The 25778-nt window shown below is 35.3% G+C and overlaps 1 protein-coding gene and 1 pseudogene across 7 annotated transcripts in view; one reads left to right on the top strand and one right to left on the bottom strand.

Annotated features, from left to right (window-relative positions):
- The window catches only part of MRPS30 (mitochondrial ribosomal protein S30), a 113234-nt gene that overhangs the window by 41265 nt on the left and 46191 nt on the right, over nt 1–25778 (bottom strand). For 5 of the 7 annotated variants that reach the window (XM_068535319.1, XM_068535318.1, XM_068535324.1 and 2 more), the window contains 3 exons: nt 19846–19873; nt 17086–17222; nt 12608–12682 (listed from right to left, as the gene is read on the bottom strand). In XM_068535319.1, the coding sequence (XP_068391420.1) occupies nt 12616–12682; nt 17086–17222; nt 19846–19873 (232 nt within the window). In that variant the 3' untranslated portion in view covers nt 12608–12615. Of the gene's footprint in view, nt 1–10179; nt 10212–12607; nt 12683–17085; nt 17223–19845; nt 19874–25778 lie in introns of those variants that run through there. The other 2 variants (XM_068535320.1, XM_068535325.1) reach the window with 2 other exon arrangements.
- LOC137760379 (U2 spliceosomal RNA) lies at nt 20456–20610 on the top strand (annotated as a pseudogene).

Genomic DNA, 25778 nt, shown 5'->3' with positions numbered 1-25778 from the left:
CTGGATTTATTTTTGCTATGGCAATAATTGTGTCAATACATATCAAAATTTACATCATTTAGCTTCTATCATCCTTTTCACTCTAAACATAGCTTCAAAATTGATCTTTTTAACCCTCAGAATTTAACCATAGTATTTTATTTAGTAGTCAGAGTAATTCTTTACTTATAATTTTTAACCCTGATTAATAGAACTATTTTAAAACACCCATATCTGGTACTAATACAGTTGAAAATCTATTAGAAATAAAGCAACAAAAATGTGAAAATTTTCAATGTCATTTTGATAAAACCTCTGAAAACAAAACAACTCTGTATTCAGTTAAAGGCTAAAATAAACAAAGGGATATTCAAAGCTTCACATGCAGAGATGTTTTTATCTTTGTCTAACACAGGGGATTCTGTACAAATTATTCTCATTAAAGCTAATGATAATCTTGACTATAACTTCCCTAGGGTCTCAGTAGGAAATTAGAGGCTGGCATTTCTAAAGTTATCTAAAGATAACCATGCTATAGAATAATTTGGATGTTATCCACTGCTTACAACCCATAGTTTACTTAAATGGTTTTAATGTTCTATACAACACGCAAGTTAATCATCACTCACAACTGGCATTACAAATGTGGTACCAAAGTTAGGCATCTCATTATAGTGGATACTGTGGTGTGTTGCCCAGACTCCTCCTTGGGACTGAAACACTCATTTCATCCATTGCTGGGAATGTTGGTGGCCAACAGCTCTCTGATTAATCTCTCTCCAGGAATCAGCCTCAGCCAAAAAGAGCAGGTTGGCTCAAAATCAACCCCCTCCCCAAAGGTGGCCTGCATTCAATGGCTGATGGATACAGCAGCATAAAATCTGGCTCCTTGCCTCAAAACACAAAACTCTGAAGGGCCATCCCAGGTGGAGGGCTTTCTGTAAGATGGTCCGAAGCCAATGTTGCAACTGCATCATAGCTCATGTTCTTAACCTGCTCAACATCTCTTCAATCATTTTTCCTATTTATTCCCCAGAGCAATCCCCTGCACATAAATCTCAGAGGCTCAGGGTCTGTTCCTTGGGGAACCTACCCTATGGCACTAGTTTCCCTTGACTTATATGATGTTTCAGTGAAAGCAGCATAACATCTCATTTTCTACAGGAAAAAATTTCACAGTGAATAGAAGTAGCTAGAAAGAAAGAACTGAATGACCTAGGTACCCTAGTCTGGCAAGGTGGGGACATTTAGAAACACATTTTCAGTTATCAGCAGGAACCTGTTTCAGGCACTCACAGAAACTTTTCTCAAAACAGAGGATAAAATTTCTACTAAAAGACTGTAACAATTCCTTGAATTAACTGGAAGATGATGCATTTTGTAGTAGCATTTAATTAACTAAAGGGTATGCATTTCCCCTGAATAAAAGTGATGATTTGTCAGAGAACTACTTCATCATTAAGAAAAAGAGGAAAGAAATACAGTGTTAATATTAGTATATTAATCAAAACATTTAGGTAGGATACCTCTAACTTAGCTATATGTAATGCACAAATACATAACAATCTGGGTGCTGGCAGTGAAGTAGGGTGAAGATAAGGAGAGTTAAATTAAACCTAAAAGTCCACAATCTGGTTTCCACTAGGGCTATTGAAATGGTAGATCATATTTGTACTCACTGAAATGGCAAAGAAAAATAGCAGGTCTATTAGATATTTCATTTAAAGAATCCTGAATTCTGGGACACTTGAGCACCTGCCTCTTGCACAATTTGAGAATCTCTAAGGAAGTAGCTCATTTATACCACCTAAGCATTGTTTCACTCATAGATTATGCAACTATAATTTGACAGATGTTTCACTGATTTCAATTGTTGGGAAAGCAAAAGCTCCCCATTAATGAACTGGAAACTGATAAATCAGCATTACATTTGTTCAAAATTTGTTTACTTAGATCACACACACACACACAAAAATTGCATTTTTTCTTTTCTAAGGAGTACAGAATGAACTCACTAGCCATTACAAACTGTGATTAATCACCAACAGCTGTGTATTATGTAACGCTATATATGAACCAGAAGACACCATCTTCAGGAGCCCAGTGTCTTGTTAATCATGCTTAGGGTTGCGGGGGTATATTGATGAATGCATTTGTGCTAATAAACAAATATAATCTATTGAATTAATGTCCTACAGCTGAAGTTTAGCTTTCTTTCATTCTTATTGATATTGAAGAGAAAAACATATCTTTCTGCAAATCATTTGTATGTGAATTTATTCTATAAATATGAGCAGTTAGGGCTTCCCTGGTGGCGCAGTGGATGAGAATCTGCCTGGAAATGCAGGGGACACGGGTTCGAGCCCTGGTCTGGGAAGATCCCACATGCCGCGGAGCAACTAGGCCCATGAGCCACAACTACTGAGCCTGCGCGACTGGAGCCTGTGCTCCGCAACAAGAGAGGCCGCGATAGTGAGAGGCCCGCGCACCGCGATGAAGAGTGGCCCCCGCTTGCTGCAACTAGAGAAAGCCCTCATACAGAAACAAAGACCCAACACAGCCAAAAATAAATAAATTAATTAAAAAAAATATGAGCAGTTACATTTTATTTATAATAGATTTGTTCTATGTATGTGTGTAATATATTAAACCTCAGTTCTACCAAAATTGAAGTGATGTGAAGGCCTGTAACTTATGCTTGTCATTGACTTAATTTCTTATATCAAATTAGAAGGAGCGGTCAGAAGCTTATTCTTGAGTCAACAGATGGCTAAATTAATGTCATTAGCAATAATGACAACCAGGCAAGAAATTATGATTGGGGACATATAAATCTCTATTACTAAAAAAAGGAACCGAAAACACAGACCACTGAAAATAAAGCAATAGCTTCAAACCTTGTGACTAGACAGAATTCAACTTGTAAGAATGACAGCAAAATTTGTGATAATTATCAGATCAAGTGACCTCACGTACAGCCCTAACTTTTAGACTTTTACTTTTTCTTTTAGGGTATTGTTTTTGAAAGACCATGATTTGCAAGTAATTCATTCAAGAGAAATGTATTTGCAGCTCCCACTGTGTGTCTAGCATTATGTTGTTATGGGGATACTAAGGTGATTAGAACAAAATCTTGCCCTCAAGGAGCTTCCAGCCTGGAGGAGGGAAGATAAGTGAAGAAATAATGGCAATAAAATAAGGATAAATACTACAATAAAGGCACAAACTGATATGATAGCACAGACAAGTAAAAAATTAATTCTGCCAAGGTCAAGGGAAGATGTGGCTAACGTTAAGGTATGCAAAAGGAAAAATAAGTAGAATTTCTCCAGGCAGTCAAGATATGGAAGGGAATTCCAGATGCAGGAGCACAAGGGGCTAAATCATGGAGGCATGAAGTATATGACAAATTCTAGAATAAACCAGGGGAAAATGGGTGAAAGGTGAGGCTGGAAAGGCAGCTTAAAGCCTATATTGAAGTATAATAATATCTACTTTCCTACATTATATGCCATCTTTCAATTTTCCATGGCCTTTAGATTAAAAATAGCATTTCAAACAATGAATTAGTAATGATGCCTTTAAATCAACCTGGTCAATAAATACCAAAAAAAAAAAGGGTCGATCAACTTCAAAATTATTTGATTTCTGAGCATCTCATTAAGATGCAGTGTGTCACAGAATTCCACTAAGTTGAGAATCAGGAGACCTGGATCCCTCTTGTAGACTAGATAAATCATTTCACTTCACTGACTGTCAGCTTTTTACTCATCAGTAAAATGATGGTTGAGGTTCAATTTTGCCTTAAGGTCTCTTGCAGCTCTGAGAGTCTGATTCCCATTGAACTGAGTTTCAACCCTAAAAGAAAATCCATTAGAGGGAAATTGTTTTTCTAAAAAGGAGAAAGGCAAGTTAAGCGAAAATACAACAGGCAAGGATTCAGAGGTCAGATGGAGAACACACTGAATATGAGTTGAAAATGCCATACTCTTTTAAAAGTCAACAATTTCTGTTAAATGGTAGATCCTGCTTTTTCCAAAGGCTGCATGTAGAAAGTTTATTGACGGTAATTTGAAGTATATTTGCAAATTTCCTTTTCACCTACTTATGTATATGTAGAGAATATATGTATCTGCTCTAAACTCTCTGGGGGGATTTTTATAAGCAAGATTTCTAGATATTGATAACACGTTCTTGTAAAAGGCAACACAGGACAGAAGAGGCATTGGCTTTGAAATCAGATGCACCTGCCTTTCTGTCCTGGCTTCATGATTTCTCAGTTGCATGACCTTGGGCAAACACTACACCCTCTTCCTAGGCCTCGGTTCCTTGATAGGCAGCAATGGGATAAAAATGTTGAACCACCTCATGGAGTTAATTATCTGAACACCTGGAAGGGGGTGGACACAATATGTGCTAATTGATATCTGCATACCACGCTTTCCAACGTGCTGCATTAGGCTCCAGTCTAAATTAATGGTAACTCTTCAGATGAGGCCTAACTTGAGTTCTTCAAAAATAATTCAAGAAATTAAATTTCAAAACACTGATAAGTTTAGAGCTAAACCAAAAAAATTTTTCTACTGCCCTCCCTTTTATTACTCAAAACAATATCATACAACATCCAGGTATTTATTACTACATTGATTTTAATCCTCTGATTTTGAGACATAGATATATTGATCTGGATATTTCCCCATCTTTTCTAGATACAAACAGGATTTTTCTCACAATTGGGTATTGTTTCAAAGGAGGAATATATTCCTATATATTCTATATATAACATCTAAAACCAAGGCAGCCGATTAATTAGAACTTCAGGAATTCTCAACAAAGAAACCTGTCTAAAGGAACTTGGGTCAGTGCCATGCATTTGTGACAACTCAAACATACTGACGTGTAATTTAAACTACACATTTAACACATAGAAATCATAAGATTTAAAATAGAATTTTCCATCATGCATTGGAAAATCCTATTTGAGTTTCTACTCAATGGCTTGCGGGGAGAAAAAAGAAATGGTTTCTGATTATGGAAAGGAGCAGAAACATTAGATCATCTAAGGGACATAAGCAGTATGTATTAAGATCTTTCCACACAACTTTAAGTAAGTGAGTAAATGGGCATTTGATACTCTGCCTTCTCATCCCAAAAACATATGAGTATATTGTTTTGAAACTTTCTCATCTTTCCTCTTTCTTCCTTAAATTTTTCCTAACTACCACTCTTTAGGCAGGTATTGCTATGGAATACATTAACTAGAGAGTTTTCAGAGGAATGTGATTTCTTTGTCAACCTAAAAACAAAAGTTTACAGATAAATATGGACTTCAAAGAAACTCTTTTAAAATCTTCTCTTAAATAACAGAATCTCTTTCTTTTTAACTTTCTGTCGGGTTGACATCAAAAGCATAAGATTGTTTTTCCTGTTTCGAACAACTCAGCTGGCAGTCACTAATACAGTTTGTTTGAAAGACTTATGAGACAAATAAAAGAGATCTATTTAGGCTGATTTTCTTGTCCAAGGACAATCTGAGGGAGTCTTGCCGAGGGACAATAGGCAGTGCCTACACAAGACAATGTCCATCTAACCTGAGGGCAAGAAAATGAGTGTGCCCATGCCAAAATAACCCATCTGTAACCTGCTGTTTTAATTACTGGGAACTGCAGTACAAATGACACAAATAACAATGTTAGAGCTTAAGAAGGGGAAATTATCTTAATTGACCTTGGTAGAATTTCTCTGCCCTAAAATAGATGAAGTATATCAATTTTCACAGGTAGTATTAACTCTGTTCTAATTAGAAACTTTAGTTCCTGAGAAATGGATAGTAAACAATGTCAGAGTAAGAAAGCTTCTTAAAAACAGGTTATTTGACAGATAGATATTTGTAATGATATTTATATTCATTCTGCTCATAATTTCTTTATTTCATCTCTTTTATCAATTTTGCCTTTACCTTATAAAAATTCCTATATATATTTTAACCTATTTTTTATTCAATGCACACAAATTTATATCTCCACTTTTTAATGTATGTTGTAAAGTTTTAATGTATAACATAAATCTTGCTACAGCATTACCCAGGAAGAACAAGTGGTAAAAAATAACATCGTACTGACCAAGAAAATTGTACTAAGTATCATAAACTACGATCAGGGGTCAGTAAACTTTTTCTGGATAAAGTAAGACAATAAATATTTTAGACTCTATCGCTACTACCCAATTCTGTTATAGCACAAAAGCAGCCATAGACAGTAAATGAGAGTGGCTGTATTCTAATAAAGGGTATTGACAAAAACAAGGGACAGTCTGGATTCGGTGGTGCCAGTAGTAGTTTGCAAATTCCAGACATATATAACTAAAAATCAGCTTGTAGCAAATTTTTCAAAAATTAAATCATGGTATAAACAGTAGGAAAGAAGTTCAAATTTAAAGTTTTGCTTTAGTAACAATGAAGCGCAACATGGTACTGGTTCATTTGCTTGCAGTTCTTCCTGCTATGTTTTTCCTGGTATGTTTTCCCAAGTTTAAATGCTTCTGCAACATGTTTAAATGTGTCCTTATCAAATGCCAGGTTAGGTGTAAAGGAAGAACTAGAAGAGGCTGATACCACACCAACTTACTGTTTGGCTAATATAAAGGTTTCAGCCTCCTTATTCAAAAGCAACATTCCAAATGCATAAAGTCTACAAGTGAGATTCTTCACAAATACTGGTTAATAAGTAAAGTGATACTAAAAAGAAAGCATGTCTCTATAACAAAGTCCAGAAGTGAAAATTAGCATCACAGAGGTCTTTAACTTCTCTGTGGAATGTTTAGTCCAAGTATTCACCCATTGCTGTTCCCCAAGAACAAAATGAGTAGAGGTGGCTTCCCGGGAAAGAAGCATTGACAGTTGAGATCAAACGTGTAAAGCCTGTATTAATGCATTTTCATTGTTTGAAGCATATTAGGAAAAAAATGGATCTTTTCCTTTGTTTCCTGTCCCAAGCATTAACAAGACTCAAGAGCTTGCCAGAGATATCCATTACTCTCCGTTCAACAGGTGCTTAATCTAGTAATAAATAACAAAATATATTTCCCTTTGAAAAAGTGAGTGCACGAAGATGAAACAAACAGGCTTAAGTAAATCGTAGGGAAGATTTGTATTCAAATGCCATAACAGACTACCTTGGAAAAGTGTGAGAAATCTATTTCTTTGGTATTTAAAAATTAAAACATAAGGTAATAGTAACCAAATGATACACAGATTATTTATATTGAAACACTATGGTTTGAAATTAACCTGTTATCAAGTTTTAAAAAATTGATCCAAATAGTTCCATAATTTATGTCATTATTTCAGTATCCATTTATCTCCCTACAGCTCTTCCTTCATTCATTTATTCAACACAAATATACTCACCAAGGCAGGTGATATCATGGTGAAAACATAAGAGCCTTGCCCTTCATAGTTTAGGAAGAATTTGATGTGCGAAGAGACAACTACTATAAAAGAAAGGAGTCTTTTTGTTATACTGTAGTTTCTTCAGTTCATCATTGTCTTATTGTATAGACAGACAGGATGGGTGAAAAGAAAGATGATGTCCAAGCTGTGGAACAACTTGTGCAAAAGCCCAGAAGCTTCCCTAAAATGTTAACATGTGAAAATGACAGAAATTTGGTACAACTGGAGCAGAGTGGAGCCAGGAAAGGAAAGGGAGATAGATGGCAAACCATCATGAGAGGTCTCCTGGAGATCCTGCACAGGAGTGAAACAAACAGGAGTCCACAAAACAAACGAATTGGGCAGAGGAAGATTAAATGCAAGGCAAGGAGACTGGTTAGGAGTTTCCGGTCTGTTTTGTTTCCTATTCAAATGTAAATAGAGAGATTTGTATTGAATCCTGCAAAGGGCAGGAATCTAAACCCTCAAACTCTAGAATCCAGCCTTTTCTTTAACAGTTGTACTCTATCAAAACCAAAGACAACAGCAGCTATGTTACTACAAGACTAACCAATGTCTGTGAACATGATGGTTGAATTAAGTCCCTTTGGGGCAGTACTGTTATGACCATAAATTATAATTAAAATGTATTGCTTTCTTTCTATTTTGAATGGTTTTATTATGCTTCCTGTTTCCTCCCTCACAAAAACATTAAACACACAAACATTTCCTTGAACACACACCCACGTTATCTAGTGTTCCCTCTCCTCCAAGTCAGACATGCCTCATTCTCCACTGCCCCCGTCTCACTAGATTTAAAAAAAGAAAAAAAAATGAAGCATGCCAACCTGTGGCAAGGGGGAAGGGGGAGATGAAAACGCTCATGAGAAAACAAAAATCAGGAGACACGGGGCTAGAATATAAAAAGAAAAACAACTTTTAAATTGTTTTTCAGATCATTGTGTGAGTTTATGTTTTAAATTTTGTTTGGACACTGATTGGGGAACCTCTATTTATTTTTATATGGTTAATGATTAAAATTGCAGACAAGAATTAAGAATGTTTTCACCTTAGCCCTTGCTTTACCCTCAAAATAAAACAATCGAGGATGTATTTCTTGATTTCATTTGACGTGTAGGAAGCAAAAAGCTTAGCCTGGGTTACAGATCGAGGCATATTTCTTCATCCACTTCCCATCATTCCTTAATATGTTATATTCTCTTCTGCCTTCACTTTGCTTTGCTCATATTTTTTCTCTTCCATGAAGCACTGCTCTCCTTCCCCCCACTTTAGACAACATGACTGCCTTTCATCTTTCAATACCTAGTTCGTGTATCTGCTTTTTGTTGAAATCTTCTGATTCTCCCTGAGTTAGGTGCCCACCTTTTGGTTCTCATTGCCCTTATGATCATCTTTCTAATGTGGCATTTAGAAAGTTGAATTGTAATTCTTTGCCTATTTTCCTGCACTAAGCTGTGAATTTCTTGAGAACAAGATCATGTGTGATTGCAATTTTTATATATGCCATCACTAGTAAAATGGCAGCCACGTAATAAGCTCTCAATAAATATTGAATTAAATAGTAATCACCATAAGAAATACAAAGTACCAATGAAATTAGACAACTGTTACTCAAATTATTATGCATATTACAGGATCCATTAGTTCATCTGAAGTCATTTTCTTTCTTTTAAAATCCAAACAGGGAGCTGTTTTTCTAAGTTGATACAAAAATCTTTGCCTAGCTTTGCTTCCCAGTGGTTTAGGATAAGTCAAAGGAATTAAGCCACATTGTCCCTTAACCTTTAAATTGAAAAGCAAAGTTAGGATGTTTTCACATTTGTAATATATAATACATTCTTAAACATATGTAAATAATAGTGGGTTTCCACTTTCATGTAATATTGATAATCATGTAATATTGTTTTTAATCATTGCAATTAGCATCAGAAGTTCCCCAACAGGAACTGAGATGATTAAGCAATAAATCAAACTAAAATATAAAATAATACATTTTAATTGTTCTGCATTTGAGGGTTTGGTTATTAGTTTTTGTTTTCTTGGACTGAATTCTACCTAGAGGAAATGTTTAGCCTTAAGGCTAGAGAACACTAATCATTACTTAAGTTCTTGAGTATATTATTTGCTAAGACTCTGTCAGCTTCGTCATTAGAGATTCTTCTTCCTCAGTCGGAGGAAATGCAGCTATTATAGATCTTTTGAAGACCTCTGGTGGTAAAAAGGAAGCATTGTTCACCTCCTACTTCACAATTCACGAAGTTAAATTTCCCTTGGTGCACTTTCTGTTATTTAATTTTTGTTTTGCACAGGAATAATTCAAAAACTAATAAAGTTTCCCAAGATATGTACTTCTGTTCTATTACTTGAGTCTTAACTTTTTCAACTATAAATTGAGTGAACAAAAACACCAACAAGAACAACAAAAACCCAAACAGTTAATCATAGTGAAGATACTTATTTTACTTATTTACTTTTGGCTGCATTGGGTCTTTGTTGCTGCACTCAGGCTTTCTCTAGTTGCAGCGAGCAGGGGTTACTCTTCGTTGCAGTGCGCAGGCTTCTCATTGCCATGGCTTCTCTTGTTGCGGAGCACGGGCTCTAGGTGTGTGGGCTTCAGTAGTTGTGGCACGTGGGCTCAGTAGTTGTGGCTCACGGGCTTAGTTGCTCCGTGGCATGTGGGATCTTTCTGGACCAGGGCTTGAACCCATGTCCCCTGCATTGGCAGGCAGATTCTTAACCACTGCGCCACCAGGGAAGCCCGCTAATTTATTCTTTATTGTTTCTAAGTATAGAAGTTGGACCAGAAAATAAGACAGTTTTTCAGTTCAGTATAACAATGCTCTCTGTCAAACATGAAAAGGAATATTCACAAAGTTGAGTTTTTAAGCTCTAGCTGAATAACCATTTGTCAAGCAAGCTATAGAAGGGAGCTTTACATGGGACACATGACCTCTGCAGGTCTTCTCGCTTCTATATTTGAGAATTTTCCATCTATAATTCAGCCCATCTTTGCAAACAAATTCATATTAATAACTTGCCATTTATACGAGCCATACCCAAATATAAACTTTGTTTACATGTAAATTTAGGCAAGTTCTCACCTCAATCTGGGACTCAGTTATCTCCTATGCAAAAATGAAGGGATGGTGGTTGACTAAAATTCTGAGCATCAGAAACTGGACGCAATGCCATACTCATTGGACTTCAAATAGACCTAGTTTTAAGTTCCATCTCTGACATAATTATTAGGTCATACAAATTAAGTTCCTGGAGGTTCAATGTATTGTCTACAATATGGGAGCCATCTTCCAACACCCATTTAGTGCTTTAATTCCTTCTACAATATCATCTTCAAATATGGAAAACACTCAATGATTGCTATAAAATTATTTTCAATATATCACTGAAATCTGTCTTTCTGCAATTTTTATCCATTAGCATAGGTAACTCTTAAAAGACAAGAGTCCTCTCCTTCTCTCTTTCACATCTGTTCAAATGCTTAAGAAATTGCTTATGCTGCTAGTTAGCTAAAAATTCCTCCAACTCTCCTCGTTTGATATAGTTTCAAGTTTTCTTACTGTTCTCATAATTCGCCTATGAGCTGTCACCAGTAGGGCTGATATAAGTTTAAAATAGAGCATAGAGCAAGATAAAAGTTTACTAGAGTTAGTAAAAGGCTGTGAGCTTCCTTCTCTGATAGCCTTAAAACTTTATGCACCTGGAAAGATCCAGCCAAAATGAGAAGAAAAGGGAATAGGAATAGATAATCTTTTAAAATTCATTTCAGCCTCACATTACAGTTGCATGAATCTTCCATGTAGACGCCCCATTACTACAATCTGAGTTCAAAGGAACAACTTGGGTCATACATTCAAAATGAATGTGCAAGTGCACCTTACACATTGTCAGTGGCCCGGAAAACTTGTAAAATCATTTTTATAGGAAACTAAATTTCCCAAGGTTTTACTGATTTAGTAGTTTCCAGTAAATGAAACAAATAGGTCATATTTCTTATCTCTGCATATATTGCAACATTTTACTATAGATATCTATGTTTAGTTTGTATTTTCCTTTATTCCACTATTATTTACACATAAATAATAATTAGCTCCCTGTCAAGCTAAAGCTTAGATGTTAACTTCATAATTATAATTTTATGATACAGACATCATTAGTGAATGGACAATTACAGAACACAGGCTAAAACTGGATTATAAAATGAGATTCTACAGCAAATGTGTCATAGTTCAGAAAAGGCTACAGGTTACTTTAACAGAGAATATTTAGGCCTTCTGGGAAGGATTCAGTGTCCATAGGTTGTTTCCAAAAAATAGTTACTTGGTGTCACATTAACAAAGAGTATAAAATAGGTTTCCAAAAGGGCTAATAAAAAATTTAGTCAATGTAAACATTAGAAACCTTCATTGTGGGGTAAGAACCAGATAACCAATATTATAATTAGGACTCTGTTTTTGGCCTCATTACAAGAAAGACAACAGATACAGAGTAGAGCTTGAATTGAAAACCCAGTTTCAGAAAAGTAAACTTTCTGCATTTCAGTCACCTCATTTGTTATAAACACTTACCTTGAAGAGTTTCTGTGACGGTTAAAATAGGCTACAAATGATGAATATTAGAACATGCATGTCTCAATTTCATATATGAGAAATAAATATTGTTTAATTTAGACCAAACAATTATAAGAATAGACATATTTTCTTTGAGGTAGAAAAAATAGAACAGTTAAAAAATTGCCGTTATTTAACTACTTATATCCCCTCAACATTAGTGTTTTATTATACAATTAGAGATTGCCTTTCCTACAAGTAAGTGAAATGATTCAGGAATTAATAGAAATTTTACAACTATTATATAGATCTCAAAATTGAAAATCTGTTATATTAAAACTTAAGGGTCTTGATAAAAATGTTTCTCTTAAGATGTTCTACCAAAAAAAAAAAAAAAACTGACTAAACTGCACACATATGAAGATTACTTTTTGATTATGGAGATAGATACAAGTATTAGAGTCAAATCTTATTTATGGTTTCAGCACTCAGCTTCATGGTTTGCCTGATTATGTCTAATAAAAGTGAGTCACATTGTGTAATAGGTGCTAAAATTGCTATAACACTACAGATTGAAATTTATTACATTAAGGTTCAGAAATATATATACCTCATTCACTAGGCCTGAAGTGGAAGATTCTTCAGTAGAATGCCGTCATTAGCACTCTCTAATCCATAGGTGTACCTGTTTGGGAAGGAAGTTATTATACTTTTCTCATTACTCAAAATCGTCTCTATTAATATAATTAGACATGGATACTTCTAATATAAAAATAAAATCAGAATAAACATTATGTTACTTGAGAAGAAACAACAAAAAGCAAGATTTAAAGAAATGCAAAATTTTAAATATAAAAAGGTCACTTATTAATTAATTCTGAGATACACCTTAATATAACATACTACAAAAATCACACAGAGTTGGCAAAATAACTATTATCCTAATTTTCAAATGAGAAAATGGAAGTTCAGAGAAGTTAGGTGTATAATCATAGATCACATTCTTAGCAAGGGGCAGGACTGGAACTTGCACCCAGGTCTTCAGGTTCCAAAATCATAAGATTATACTTCAGAGAAAAATTCATAGTGGGCAACTACAGACATGTTGTTGACAATAAAGCACACGGTCTCAGAATCCTATTACTGAAGAGTCTACGTATGTCTTGTTGCAATAATTTAGTAAGCTTCAGGGCTTCCAACAACCTCATAACAGGTTAAATATCTGCAGCCTTTTTTGTCTTCTTTTCAATATTTAGCTTCATACTGTAGACAGAGCACCCAAGAGAACTGTCTACAATGATGGAAATAGTCTACATCTGCACTATCCAAAATGGTAGCCAATACCCCCATGGGACTATTGAGAACTTGAAATGTGGCTAATATGATGGAGGAACTGAATTTTTTGTTTTATTTAATTTTAATTTAACATGCCACATGTGGTTGATGGCCACTATATTGTACAGTGCAGCTATAGACAATATAGTGTTATAGCTCTATGTTTTGAGAGCTGTTTCTTCTAATGTACAGCAATGGAAGATACCAATTTAAAAAAAAAAGAAAATTAAAAGAAACAGTTGAGATCTGAAATAAGACAACCATCTCTGTAGCATAGGTATGGAGTCAAAACACAACCATGGGCCAGCCAAGTTTAGCATCTGTAAGAAGGCAGGGCCAGATGGGAATTCCCAACTCGGCAAGTATGAGAAACTTAAAGTGATCCACTCCAGCTTAGGCAATAAAACAAATTTCATCCTACTCAAGGTATGGTCAATTGACCCAGTCTGTGACCAAACTCAGCCAGAGGTTAAAACTTAGATTAAGCAAGGAAAGTAGAAGCAAGCAAATGCAGCCTAGAGGTCAGGACATGGGCCATATTTACATCTAGCTTAGTGACTAGTTTCCAGGTCTCCTGAATCTCTGAGGAACAGGGGCCCTGAGTCACAAATACAAGACCTAGTTCAGGTCTGAGAGTTCTGGTGAGTTTGGATGGAGAAAATTATAAAACTGCCAATAAGAAGGGGGTAAAAGCAGGTGAGGTAGAAATAAAATCTTCCACTCATTATAAGCCTCTAAATAATGAATAGGGAGATAACCTACAACCTTAAAAAATATCTGATAAATTTACTCTAGATAAAATGAAAACAAGGCAATCTGAAAATATTTTTAGAAATATGAATGTTTAGCATCCTTACCGAGCACAAAGAAGAGATAGCACTCATCAAAACGAACAAGAAATTATGAAACCAGCATGAAGAAATTATGCAAGAATGGGTGAATTTAAAGAACAAAATGGAAATCCTAAGAAATGATCAAATAAATTCATTGAAACTGAAAACTTAAAATAAGGTAAACTCCAATCTGAAGTATTGTAAAAAGAAAATTAGTAAATTCAAAGATGATGTAGAAAACTTCATCCAAAATGTAGACTAAAAAGATAACAAAATAGAAACTTTAAAAACAAGGTTAAAAATTATAGCTTGGGAGACTCCAGCATACACATAACCATAATTCCAGAAAATGAAGAATAAAGTAAAAATGTAAAATGACATATATAAGTTAAAAAAATCAGTAAACACAAACAAAATCTAGCTAGATGCTTGCTCCAATATACTCCTTAAATATGAAGTGGGAAATTTAACAGTGAAGATTGATAAATAGTCTCCAAGAATATAATAACCAATAAACAAATGATAGTAAATAACATAATAAAAATGGAAAAGATAATCATTTATATGTAAACACATAAATGCATTGCCTTAAAATATGTAAAGTAAACATTATGGAATTATAAGATATTGATAAAAGTCACAAATATAATTGGAGATTTAAATCTATTTCTTTTATACATGGATAGAGTCAATTACTGACAACAGAGAGGATTTAAAGAACACAATAAACTCAATTACACAGATATATAATTGAGAATCCTACACCCAACAAATAATAATCTTTTCAAGCTTGCCTGAAACATTTTCAATATTTAGCCGTACTATTAAAAGATGACTTATATTTACTTATAAATTACCAAAAGAAAGACTCTAGCTTGATCTTTTCTTTGCTCAGCCTATAAATAAAACAAAAGCTCTTCAGACAAATAATACTGCTCTTTTCTGCAGACACTGGCAATTTTTATTTTCCTCCACTAGAAAATATTAACTGACTCTTGAACATTAACAAGGAACTGCTTCTATTTTAAAGGTGCAGAGGGGGAAGAAAGACTATCTTGCAGAGGAAAATTCTTATTACAAACTAAGCTCTATTCCAACAAAATTCGTAGTCCGAAGTATCAGTAACATTTCATTTATAGTCACATTTCTATCTAAAAAATAAAGGACATAGGTAAATTCTGATGGTAGGAAATATCCAGCCTTTTCTAACCATCCACAAACTTTCCCCAGTTCTCCCCAAGCATACTTAGATTCTTTCACATAGTCAGTATTTGATTGAATAAAAGAAAATATGTTGTCAAAGTAACCAAGAGTTTTCATTATCACTCAGACCTGTGTTAGCAATTACCAATGCCCATATTCTTTAGGAAGTGATTCCTTGCAATGAAAGTACCATTGCCTTGATTCTGGCAAGTTGGTGCTCGGTTGGTTGGTGGATCATTTCACAAAAACAATAACTCATGTTGGGGACATAATTTATCTACAGTTACACATTAGACTGGTATGAAAATAAAACTTCAGTGCACCATTCAACTATCGTACCTTCCATAATTGATTTTTGTATAACCAAAAGATGCGTAACTACACTTAATTTAATCACCCTCTAATGTTTATTGCCATTTGCAGATATAATCGCATTTTGAAATTGGTTGACACTGTAATGGTATAATAGAGTCTATCTAAAGCTTGCTAACTTTTTAACTTACCTTTTTTATTACTCTTGTACAGAAGGACACACATATAACTTAAACTGTGACTTGTTTATTACATTTATACTAAAATAAATATTTTGCCAAATCAGTGTGCACACATTTATTTCTAATTAGATTTTCATTTTAATCATATTGAGGACCCAATCACTTTAAAATCTGCTAAAAATTCTAAATAGGTAGCAGAACTTTATGCAATTATAGCACAATTTGCATAACAATATTGGGCACTAAACACATCCATAAGTGTATATTTCTCTAAGGATTTTCTCTAGACTTGGACTTGCCTTGCTCTATTTCCCTGTATGCAGGAGTCTTTTGGCTGCACCGCAGTTCCGGTGAGTCGGCTTCCTCTACTTGCTCTTAAATTCCCTTCCTACCTGTGTCTTGTAACATGTCAAAACCAGTGGCCTATCATATGTGACATCTTTAGACCATGACAAGCACTCAGGTACTGTTGCCTGAATCACCTGCTGCATTTACTGAACAGGCAGATCCTCCTCGACAACCTGCAATGTCTACCTGCCCCTCACTGGCTACTGTTAAAGTCTGTCCTGGATCCTTCATCTGCCGTGGTAGTGCTGTCTACTCGCCAGGCCTTAGCAACTCCAATACCACCTGAGACCCAGTGCTGACATTCAGAAGTCGATTCAATCTGCATTGTCAGGGAAGACAGCACACGGGAGAGGGTTGGGTTTGTTTTTTGGGGTTTTTTTTTTTTTCCTTTTAAAAACTGATTTTTATTCTCAGAAATGTCTCCTTGTATTCCTCCAAAGAAAGCAGTGTTCAATGAAGAATAAAGAAGAAGGAGAATGAAGCAGAAAAGGAGGAGGAGGGGATGGAAGGGGAAGAAAAGAAACAAGAGGAGGAGAAATGAAAAGGAAGAGTTATATTAAAGGCTGCTTGTCATGAGAGGTGAACTCATAGACAGAGAATTTTCTCTGAAGAAGATGTTAGAAGTCAACTTGTAATTGAAACTTCTCTTTTGCCTATTTAGTGAATGATCCTGCTCTACTTGAGGAGGCAAACAGGAAATGAGATATAATTTTCCCCTAGCAGCTCAAGGAGATTGCATTGTTTACTCGTGATTTATTGATGAAAGGATCAATAGCACTTTCTCTGTTTCCAGCTATTATTTCAACAAATAACAGTGTAACCTTGCTTGGATTCAGTGCCCCAGACACAAAAGGAAATGCAGTTCATCAGTCTACCTTTCATCGACATCGTGTCCCAGACTGGTCCTTTCGTGGAGAGATTGCAGAGCGGGTGAGGGACAGAATTGGTTTCCAGTATTCTTTTTGCTGGAATTTACTTTATTCCTCACATGACAATATTCAACATCAGGCATCTAGCAAAAATATAATCACATATATTTTTTAAGTTAGGAAATGTACTGTTTTCATGTAATGTTTGTCATTAGTTAAAGTTACATTGCTTTATATATAACTTTCCAGATAATGATTTTGAAATTGGGTATTGATAAACATTGAGATCTTAGTTCTCCAGCCAGGGATCGAACCCAGGCCCCCCTAACCACTGGACCACAAGGGAATTCCTGAAAAATATCAACTCTTAAAGTACTAAATCAATTATATCTAATATGATTTCTCTAAACCATATAGCTCCACATTCAATAATAAGAATTTTTGTCAATTTCCATTGCCATCTCTGGAAAACTCCACTGAACTTCATTTGAGAAAAATTTGTTTACAAGTTTATTGATAGGGTTTATTTTCCTAAGGATAGATAGAATCATAGAGAAATGCAACATGTCAATGATAGAAATACAAAGCTGTACAAAAAATAACAAAAGATTAGAGGTTCTTTAACTGTCTAACCATAGAGGAATAATGGAATGAATTATGGGATATCAAACCAATGAAATATTCTGCAGATATTCATAACTGTATCTCTGAGAAATTTATAATAATACAGGAAAATATGATGTGTACTGGTAAAAAGAAAACTAAATAGAAGTTGATATTGCTTATATACACCTATGAAAATCCCTAAAGGTGAACATAGATAAAACATTAGAAGAAAATATACTAAAGGTTAAAAGACACAACCTTTGAATGATAATATTTAAAGTGGGTTTTTTTCTCTTATTTCTCCTTTTTGTATTTTCTAAATTTTCTCTAATAAGAAAGGAAAACATTTTTAAAATCAGGAACTGTACAGTTTTTTTCTCCTTTCTTTCAGTTGGATCGCCCCAGTATGGCTTTATTACTTTATAACAGTGACATTTTCTGATCTGGGAAATAACCTCACAAAATGGGAAAGCAAATTCAAAAATCAATGTTCATTTGTTTTAAATTATGTATGATTCTGAATTCTTCATTCTTCACCAATAATCTAAAGGTAACACACAAAAAAGGTAAAACTTGGAAGTCCTGTCATTTTTTATTTAAATCCAACATGGTAGATAGCATGTGTGTAGCATGAAGTGTTACTTTGAAATCATTTTTTTTCCAAAGTGACAAACTACCAAATGAAAAAGAAGACATGTTTGTGAAAAAAGTAATTTCCAATATTGTTAGATGGAAATATAACAGGTTTAGCTAAGCAAGGACTAAACAAGGGATCATTTATATATTTAATGAATCACATAGGGAATAAGTTATTTATAGAACTGTAATTTGGTGTATTTGTTAAATTTCACTGGTATTAAAAAAATAAAAGCATTATCATAGCACAGTTATTGCTTTTTGAAATTTATTATTTCTTTAATAATCACTATTTGAGAAACTACCCTTTAAAATACGTCTTAGGGTCTTCTTCCATGTAGAACATATGATACCTAATATCATGTGAGCTCTTAATTTAACCATCTGAGAAATAATATAGTATAATTACCTACCATTTTTAATCTATCTTAGCCATTTCCAATACTCACGACCATAACTTACAACTAAAAAAAAAATAACAATAATAAAAGGACTGACAAACCATATATCAATTCTTAATAGCATACAAAGATTTTCTGGGATAACAAAGATTCGAGTGAACTTTCCAAATAGTTTACTCAGTTGATGGCCTATTCCAAAGTACGAGACAAATTCAATGCAAATCGTTATTTCATACGGGAAAGCTAGAGTAGCACTTTCAGAATAAAGCAAATTTCCCATGAACTGAATGTGGCACATCTTGGCCTATTTTGTGATAGAGATTGCTAAAAGAGGAGGAAATGTATATCTTATTCTTATTTGAGGACTTAGAGTTCATATTTATTTAAGTATATGTTTGATTTATTTAAAGTAATAGATCTAAAATAAGGAGTGTGCTGCAAAATACATAGTATGTAGCCTAGGACAATTCATCTTTTGATACTCTTGATGACATCTCAAAGCAAAATATTATTTATCATAATTATTTTTGGAGAGAATACTAGTTAGTACATAATTTAATTTCTTATAATGACCTAAAGTCACATTTTCTAATCAAAGTTTCAATTCTCCTCCTCCATGTCCTAGATTTTCTGATCAAATGCAGTCTCAGAAATATATACAAACTTAATCAGAAAAACACTGATGCACTCCAAGGGAAAATACACTGCTGTGTGTGTGTGTGTGTGTGTGTGTGTGTGTGTGTGTGTGTGTGTGTGTGTGTGTATGTTGGGGTGTGGGTCAGGGTAGGGGGACAGAAAGAAAAATGGGAGAGAAAACTAGATATCTAGATAGATTTAAACTATATGAAAAATACATACAGAAAAATTAAAGACTGCACGGAAATATTTCAATAATCTTTGAAAATGTTTTAGCAATATCTGGATCAGAGTAATCAGCTAAATTCTGTATGGTGAGGCTTGCTTTTATGGTTAAGAGCTTCACAATCTAGGAATCTTCATGTTGAACATAAATAACCATTTTTCCTTTTGAGTAGAGAAATTGAAGGAGATTGAGCTCGTGGATTTCTAACTACAAGATGGGATCCAGAAGTTGTTTTACCACACACGCACATTCTCGACATACCTCATTTTCAGATGACTTGCTTCTTACCCTCAAAGAGGAATACAGAAAATAAAATCAGTTATTGAAATAGTTTTTTTGAACTAATGTGATAACACATACAGAGCTAGACCTAAACATCTTACCAACTGGCATATATTAGGTATTCCAAAATGCAAATTCTGTGTCAGAACAACTCAGATGCCTTTAGAATGAGAAATTGAGATACTGCATAAGGAAAAGTTAGGAAGTAATGAAGTGACAATAAATTCATGAAGTGACAACTGTCATAGTTGGCTCTGTAGTAAAACTGAGTCTCTCCAACGAAGGATCATCCCACATTCTCTTGGGGGTTTATGAGTTCTCTGAGAATTTAAAAATTTTACTTTTTCATTTAAAGGTAAGCCTTAAAACTAATTTTGACAAGATTAAAGGTTAACCACTCTTTTTCAGTGGTAATTACCATGTGAGAGACATTTTAAAAGTATAAGCCTTTAGTTTTCCAAGTTAGTGTTTCTCAAACTGGTGAACCTTGGAATTTTCAGGGACTAATAAGAAAATGTCTAATTAGTCACATGAGACCTGTGAGTCCCAAATTTTCCTGATCATCTGAGGCATTATATATGTCTTTCCCATCGCTTCTCGGCCTTTTGGCTAAGATCAAGTGTAGTATCTGTTCTTATCAGTTTAATATATGTCTTTCCCAGCTCCTCCCTTAAGAGAGTCAGCAGTCAGTAGGGACTATGGAACGTAAAATGATAGGATTACCTGAGGTAATTTTTACCGCCAGGCAAGTTTGGCATGTACTGCATTAAAGGAAATTGGCTCTCAATTATAAAGCTCAGAGGATTCCATGTTCTTCCCAAAGGTCAGAGGCAAGAAGAGAGATTTGTTTGGTTCCAAAGCCCCTAATATTTTACTACATCAGATAGAACCCCATTACCACCCACTTCCAAATTCCATCCAGTGCCATAACCAACTAATCAAATTCAGTTCAGTATACCATGCAGCTTGGTACTGGTTATTTACATTATTGTGAAATGCAACACTCTTGTATGTGGAATTACAATTTGAAATTCTGTCCTCGTTATCCTGACTTTTCTTCAATAGAACTGTCTTGCCTCTGCATATAAGAAGGAGTTGAAGATGCAGTTAGTAAACTGAACTATTTGAATTTTAGACACTTCTGGAAATTTATGCAGACAACAGAAAGCATATTTGAATTTGATAGTGCTTTAAAAAAGAATCAGAGGACTTCCTGCTCTGATGTGAAGGCAGGCCCATTAGCATGAATCAAAACAAAGGAATAATTTCCACTTTTTCTTGATGCTAATTCACTCTGGAGTCATCCTTCTGAGTCTCCACTTAAGGCTTTTAAAAGACTTGGGGAAAATATGTCACGAAATGGATCCGTTTTAAATATTACAGGGACTTGCGGGCTTATTCATCGTTGGCACTTGCATGTCCTCAATCAGCAGTCTAAAGGCCAACAGAGCTCACTAATCCCCACTGACTACTTTTAAACAGATTGCAGGTTTCAGTATCCAATGGAAATGTAAAGGCAATAGCATGGAAAGATTGCAAAGCAACTCTTCTAGTGTCTGGCCAAGTCAAAGAATAAAGAAGCTCCCCACCTACTTCTTTATATTCACTCAGACAGTGAAGGAAAGTGTACTGACCACTTCTGTCTTCTGGCTCTTTCCCAGCTGGGCAATCTTACCTCGCTGCAATTTCCCTTTAGCCTACCGTGCTCCAGATATACAGTCACCTTTTTGTTTCTCAAGGCTGAATCCTTCTCACCCTTAAAGATTCCAAGGCCCCTTAGAGAGGCCTTCTCTGAGAACTCTATATAAAATATCCACTTCTGTCTACTTCCTATCATAGCACACCACTTTTTTTTGCATAGAACAGAAACTTTAGCTGTCTTGTTTACCTTTGTATACCCAGTACATGTACCAGTCCCTGGATCACAGAAGGTTTTAAATACCTTCACTTCCTTTAAAGTGAAGGAATGAATAAGAGAATGAATTAGTAAATATCCTGTATCTAGTATTCACCTAAACAGTAGATATGCAAAGTTGAATCAGACGTGGTAAACTCACGAAACTTACCGAGCCAGAAGAATGTTAGACAAGTTTAATATCCAAGGTTTGTGTTTTAGAAAGATCACTGTGGATGGGTAAAGTATGAAAATGGATTGGAAAAGAGCTGGACTGAATGTAGGCTAAGTACTTTGGAGACTATCACAGTAAAGCAAACAAAAAATTATGAGGCTCCAAAGTAAGGTGGTGATATAAGGAAAGAAAAAGAAACTGATCCTAAAGATATTAAGGAGGGTGAATTAATTGTCTGTAAGAAACGAGGAAGATGTTGAGTTTTGATCTTAGATTACAGTCTTAGGTAGCTATATAAATAAAGGTGACTTTCACTGAAATAAGGATATAGTAAAAGGACCATGTTGTTGTGAAAATGTATAAGAAGGAGAGAAAATATTATGTGTTAAGATTCTAACATAGTGACTTTGAACTGTCCAATATGTGTGTTCTTTCCACACCACCAGGCAAGTAACTCAGTTCTCTGTGGACACTGACCAGGCATTTCACAAATTTAGCTCAATTCTGACACTATCTATCTGGAGTTAACCATCAAATCCCACAGGTTAAGGGCTCAGTCCCACGAGACTGCCCCTCTCCCCACCTCCCAATTCAGCACCAATCCCAAATCCAGGTTGTCACCTGTGCTTCTAATTCACAGGCTATAGATCAGAGGTTCCAACACCCGCCTCCTGCGGTTCCATTAATTTACTACAGCAGCTCACAGAATTTAGAGAAACATTTACTTAATACATCACCAGTTCATTATAAAGGGTATTATAAAGGATAGAGATGAACAGCCAGATGGCAGAGATGTATAGGGTTTGGTCTAGGGAAAGGGGTGGGGAGCTTCCATCCTCTCCCAGTGTACCACTCTCTCCAGATCTCCATGTGTTCACCAGTCTGGAAACTCTCTGAAGCTCGTCCTTTTGGGTTTTTCTTGGAGGCTTCATTTCTTAGGCGTGACTGATTAAATCATTGGCCATTAGTGATTGGACTCAATCTCCAGCCCCTCTCCCCTCCCCAGACTTGGGGCCGGGGTAGGAGTAGGCACGAGTACTGAAAGTTCCAACCCTCTAATCACGTGGTTGGCTCCACTAGAAACCAGCCCTCAGCCTTAGGTTACCTAGGGGTTTTTCAAAAGTCACTTCATGAGCATAACAGAAGACACCCATTGTTCTCATCACTTAGGAAATCCCAAGGACTCAGGAGTTCTGTGCCACGAATGGGGACAAAGACCAAATATATATTTCTCTTTATAAACCACACTATGACAGCTGTCTGTTGGATCCAGAAGTTGAGATGTTCAGGGGGCATTTAGATATATGTATCTGAATATTCCAGACAGAGATATAGGTTGGAAGTTTAAATGGGGCATCTTTGGTATATACAGAGATTGTACTAAAAACCATAGAAAGAAAGGAAATAAGCCAAAGAGCTTTAATAGAAATAAAAGACACGAAGGTCAAGGACAAAACCTGAAGGTGTACATGCAAATAGGCACTCATAGAAACACATGCAACCTCATGCATCAAGGGGTGGCTGGCTTAGCATTCATGAAAGGGATAAAAATTTCCACTGCACCTGGCTAAAACGATTGCCCATAACAGCATAATTATAAAGTAGAACAGTCCCCTTGGGAAGGCCATGTGCTGAATGAAAGAGTTGGAATAAAGCCAGAAACTACTATCTTCCTAATATACTAGGTACCAATGTATCATAGCCTTTGGTAACTGTTACCCTTTAAGGAAAAACAAAAAACAAAAACAAAAAACACCTGACATTTACCAAAAATGTAAAATTCTTCCCATAGAAAAGTCGGAATTGTTGACATAATTTTGTGAGCCAAAAAAATAGAAGATAAGATGATACAAGTTTTAATTCAGTCTGCTATCTGACCCTCCTCCTCCCAAAGGAGTCGCTCTCTCTATAAATGCGTACACCTGAGCTATGAAACTTATAAGGGTAATGCTTACCGAGTATGTGCAAATTTAAAAGTCCCGTAATTAAAGCATCATAGTTTTTAATATCCACTAAATGCTTTTGTCTCACCCCACCACCCTGCTCTGTTCTAAATCATCACATGAGGGATATGGATATTCCTACTGACGGTTTGAAATGAAAGCTGGAATTACTTCTTAAAAGGGAATTGGTGAATGAGAACAAAAATTAACATTTTTAATTAAAAATTTAAAAGCAGCAGGCTGTTTTACTGCATAGAAAACTACACATTTAATGACGTTTTACTTCAGTGAATGTGCCTTAATAGACTCTTGAACCTCTGTACAACTTAGCTTGTATACTCTCCTTCTTTCTTCCATCTGTCTTTTCTAATCAAATAACCAAGTCAGTTAACGAACACCTAAATAACCCTGTGTTAGATTGTGAGAGTCTAGCAATGCTCCTGCTTTTATATGTACTTTATACAGTACCGCTCCAGCTGGATTTCTGTGCTACTTCAGTCCCTTCTGATTTACTTTGGCAGACCCTTGATTAGGGCTCTCACCTAGTCTACTTCTAATAAAAGAGCCCTATCCTAATCCAGGACACTAAACCACCTGCCCTATCCACCCTCAAAAGCAGGCAAACCTACATGTCTACTGGCCTGTTCTGGTTCTAGAACTAGTTCTGCTTAGCATTTAGCTCCTTCTTCACCATTTGAGTTTTTCTTCATTAATTCTGGCTCCAATGAGGAAAAAGCCTTTCTAGAGAAAGTAGCATTTGAGCTGGAACTTGAAAGAAAAAAAAAGTATATGGATTCATTTCCAGCTGAGAAAAGAGAATGAAGAAAGGTATGGAAGTCTGTCCTGATGAGGCAGAGCAGAATTACATAGATAATTTTTAAATACTAACAATGTCTGGGGCCCCAAAAGGAATGGGATACAATAAAGATAGTATAAATACAGTGAGAGCATGGATTTTTGTAGGCTTTATTGTAATGGGAGAAACAATGTCTCCATTCTTGAGCAATATTTGCTTGGAAGCATGCACTGCACTTAATAATCTACCACATCATTTAATCCACATAGACACAATGAAGTGAATCTTATAATTAGCACCATTTTATAGAGAAGGAAACTATCACTTAGAGAGGTGGAATTTGAATCCAGCTCTTTCTTACCCTGGAGCACTTGCTTTTACGTTAAATTGCTTGGACAAGTCATGACACCTTCTGGCACCTTGAGAATCTAAGTCCTATTTCTCACATTGCTTCCTCAGGAAAATAGGTTATAACTTCTAAAAAATTAACTTTCAAATGAACTTCTAGAACACAATCTATTTATAACTAGATGGAATTGTTTATGTAGTTTAAAATGCCCTCTCTCCTCATGCAAGATGATGTTTCCGACAGAAATAGCAAAATCACTAGATAGATACGTGAAGACTTAAGGGAGAATATATGTCCTTATATAACATATTTTCTAATTCTAACCTGTTTTGAAAATGTTTACTTATCATTTTTTTTCTGTTCCACTAATTCATATTTATCCAAGACATATCTTGAGATAACAGTCAATGCCTCTAAAATAAAGTATAGAAAAAGAGGACAGTAAAAGATAGCTACACTGCATGAACTTACCATTCACACCCAAGTTTGGATTCTGAATTTTTAATAAACTTTTACTTTCAAAGCCTTTGCCATTAAAACCTTTGCTTTACAAACTTTTTTCTACTTGTTATGCAGGAATGAATTAATCTCTCCCATCTAAAAACCACCCCTCCCCCCAACACACACACACAAAATCACATTTCTAGTGTTTCCATTAATCAGTCAGAATTTACCCATCCAACAAATATTAAGATCCACCTATGTGCTCGACACTGGGTCCAGGGGCTGGGTCCAGGAGGCAAGATGTATGTAAT

The sequence above is a fragment of the Eschrichtius robustus genome, chromosome 2 (genome assembly GCF_028021215.1).
Source record: "Eschrichtius robustus isolate mEscRob2 chromosome 2, mEscRob2.pri, whole genome shotgun sequence".
In the NCBI taxonomy this organism is placed as follows: Eukaryota; Metazoa; Chordata; class Mammalia; order Artiodactyla; family Eschrichtiidae; genus Eschrichtius; species Eschrichtius robustus.
Note: the sequence above shows the minus strand (reverse complement) of the source record. Positions and strands in the feature narration are given on the sequence as shown.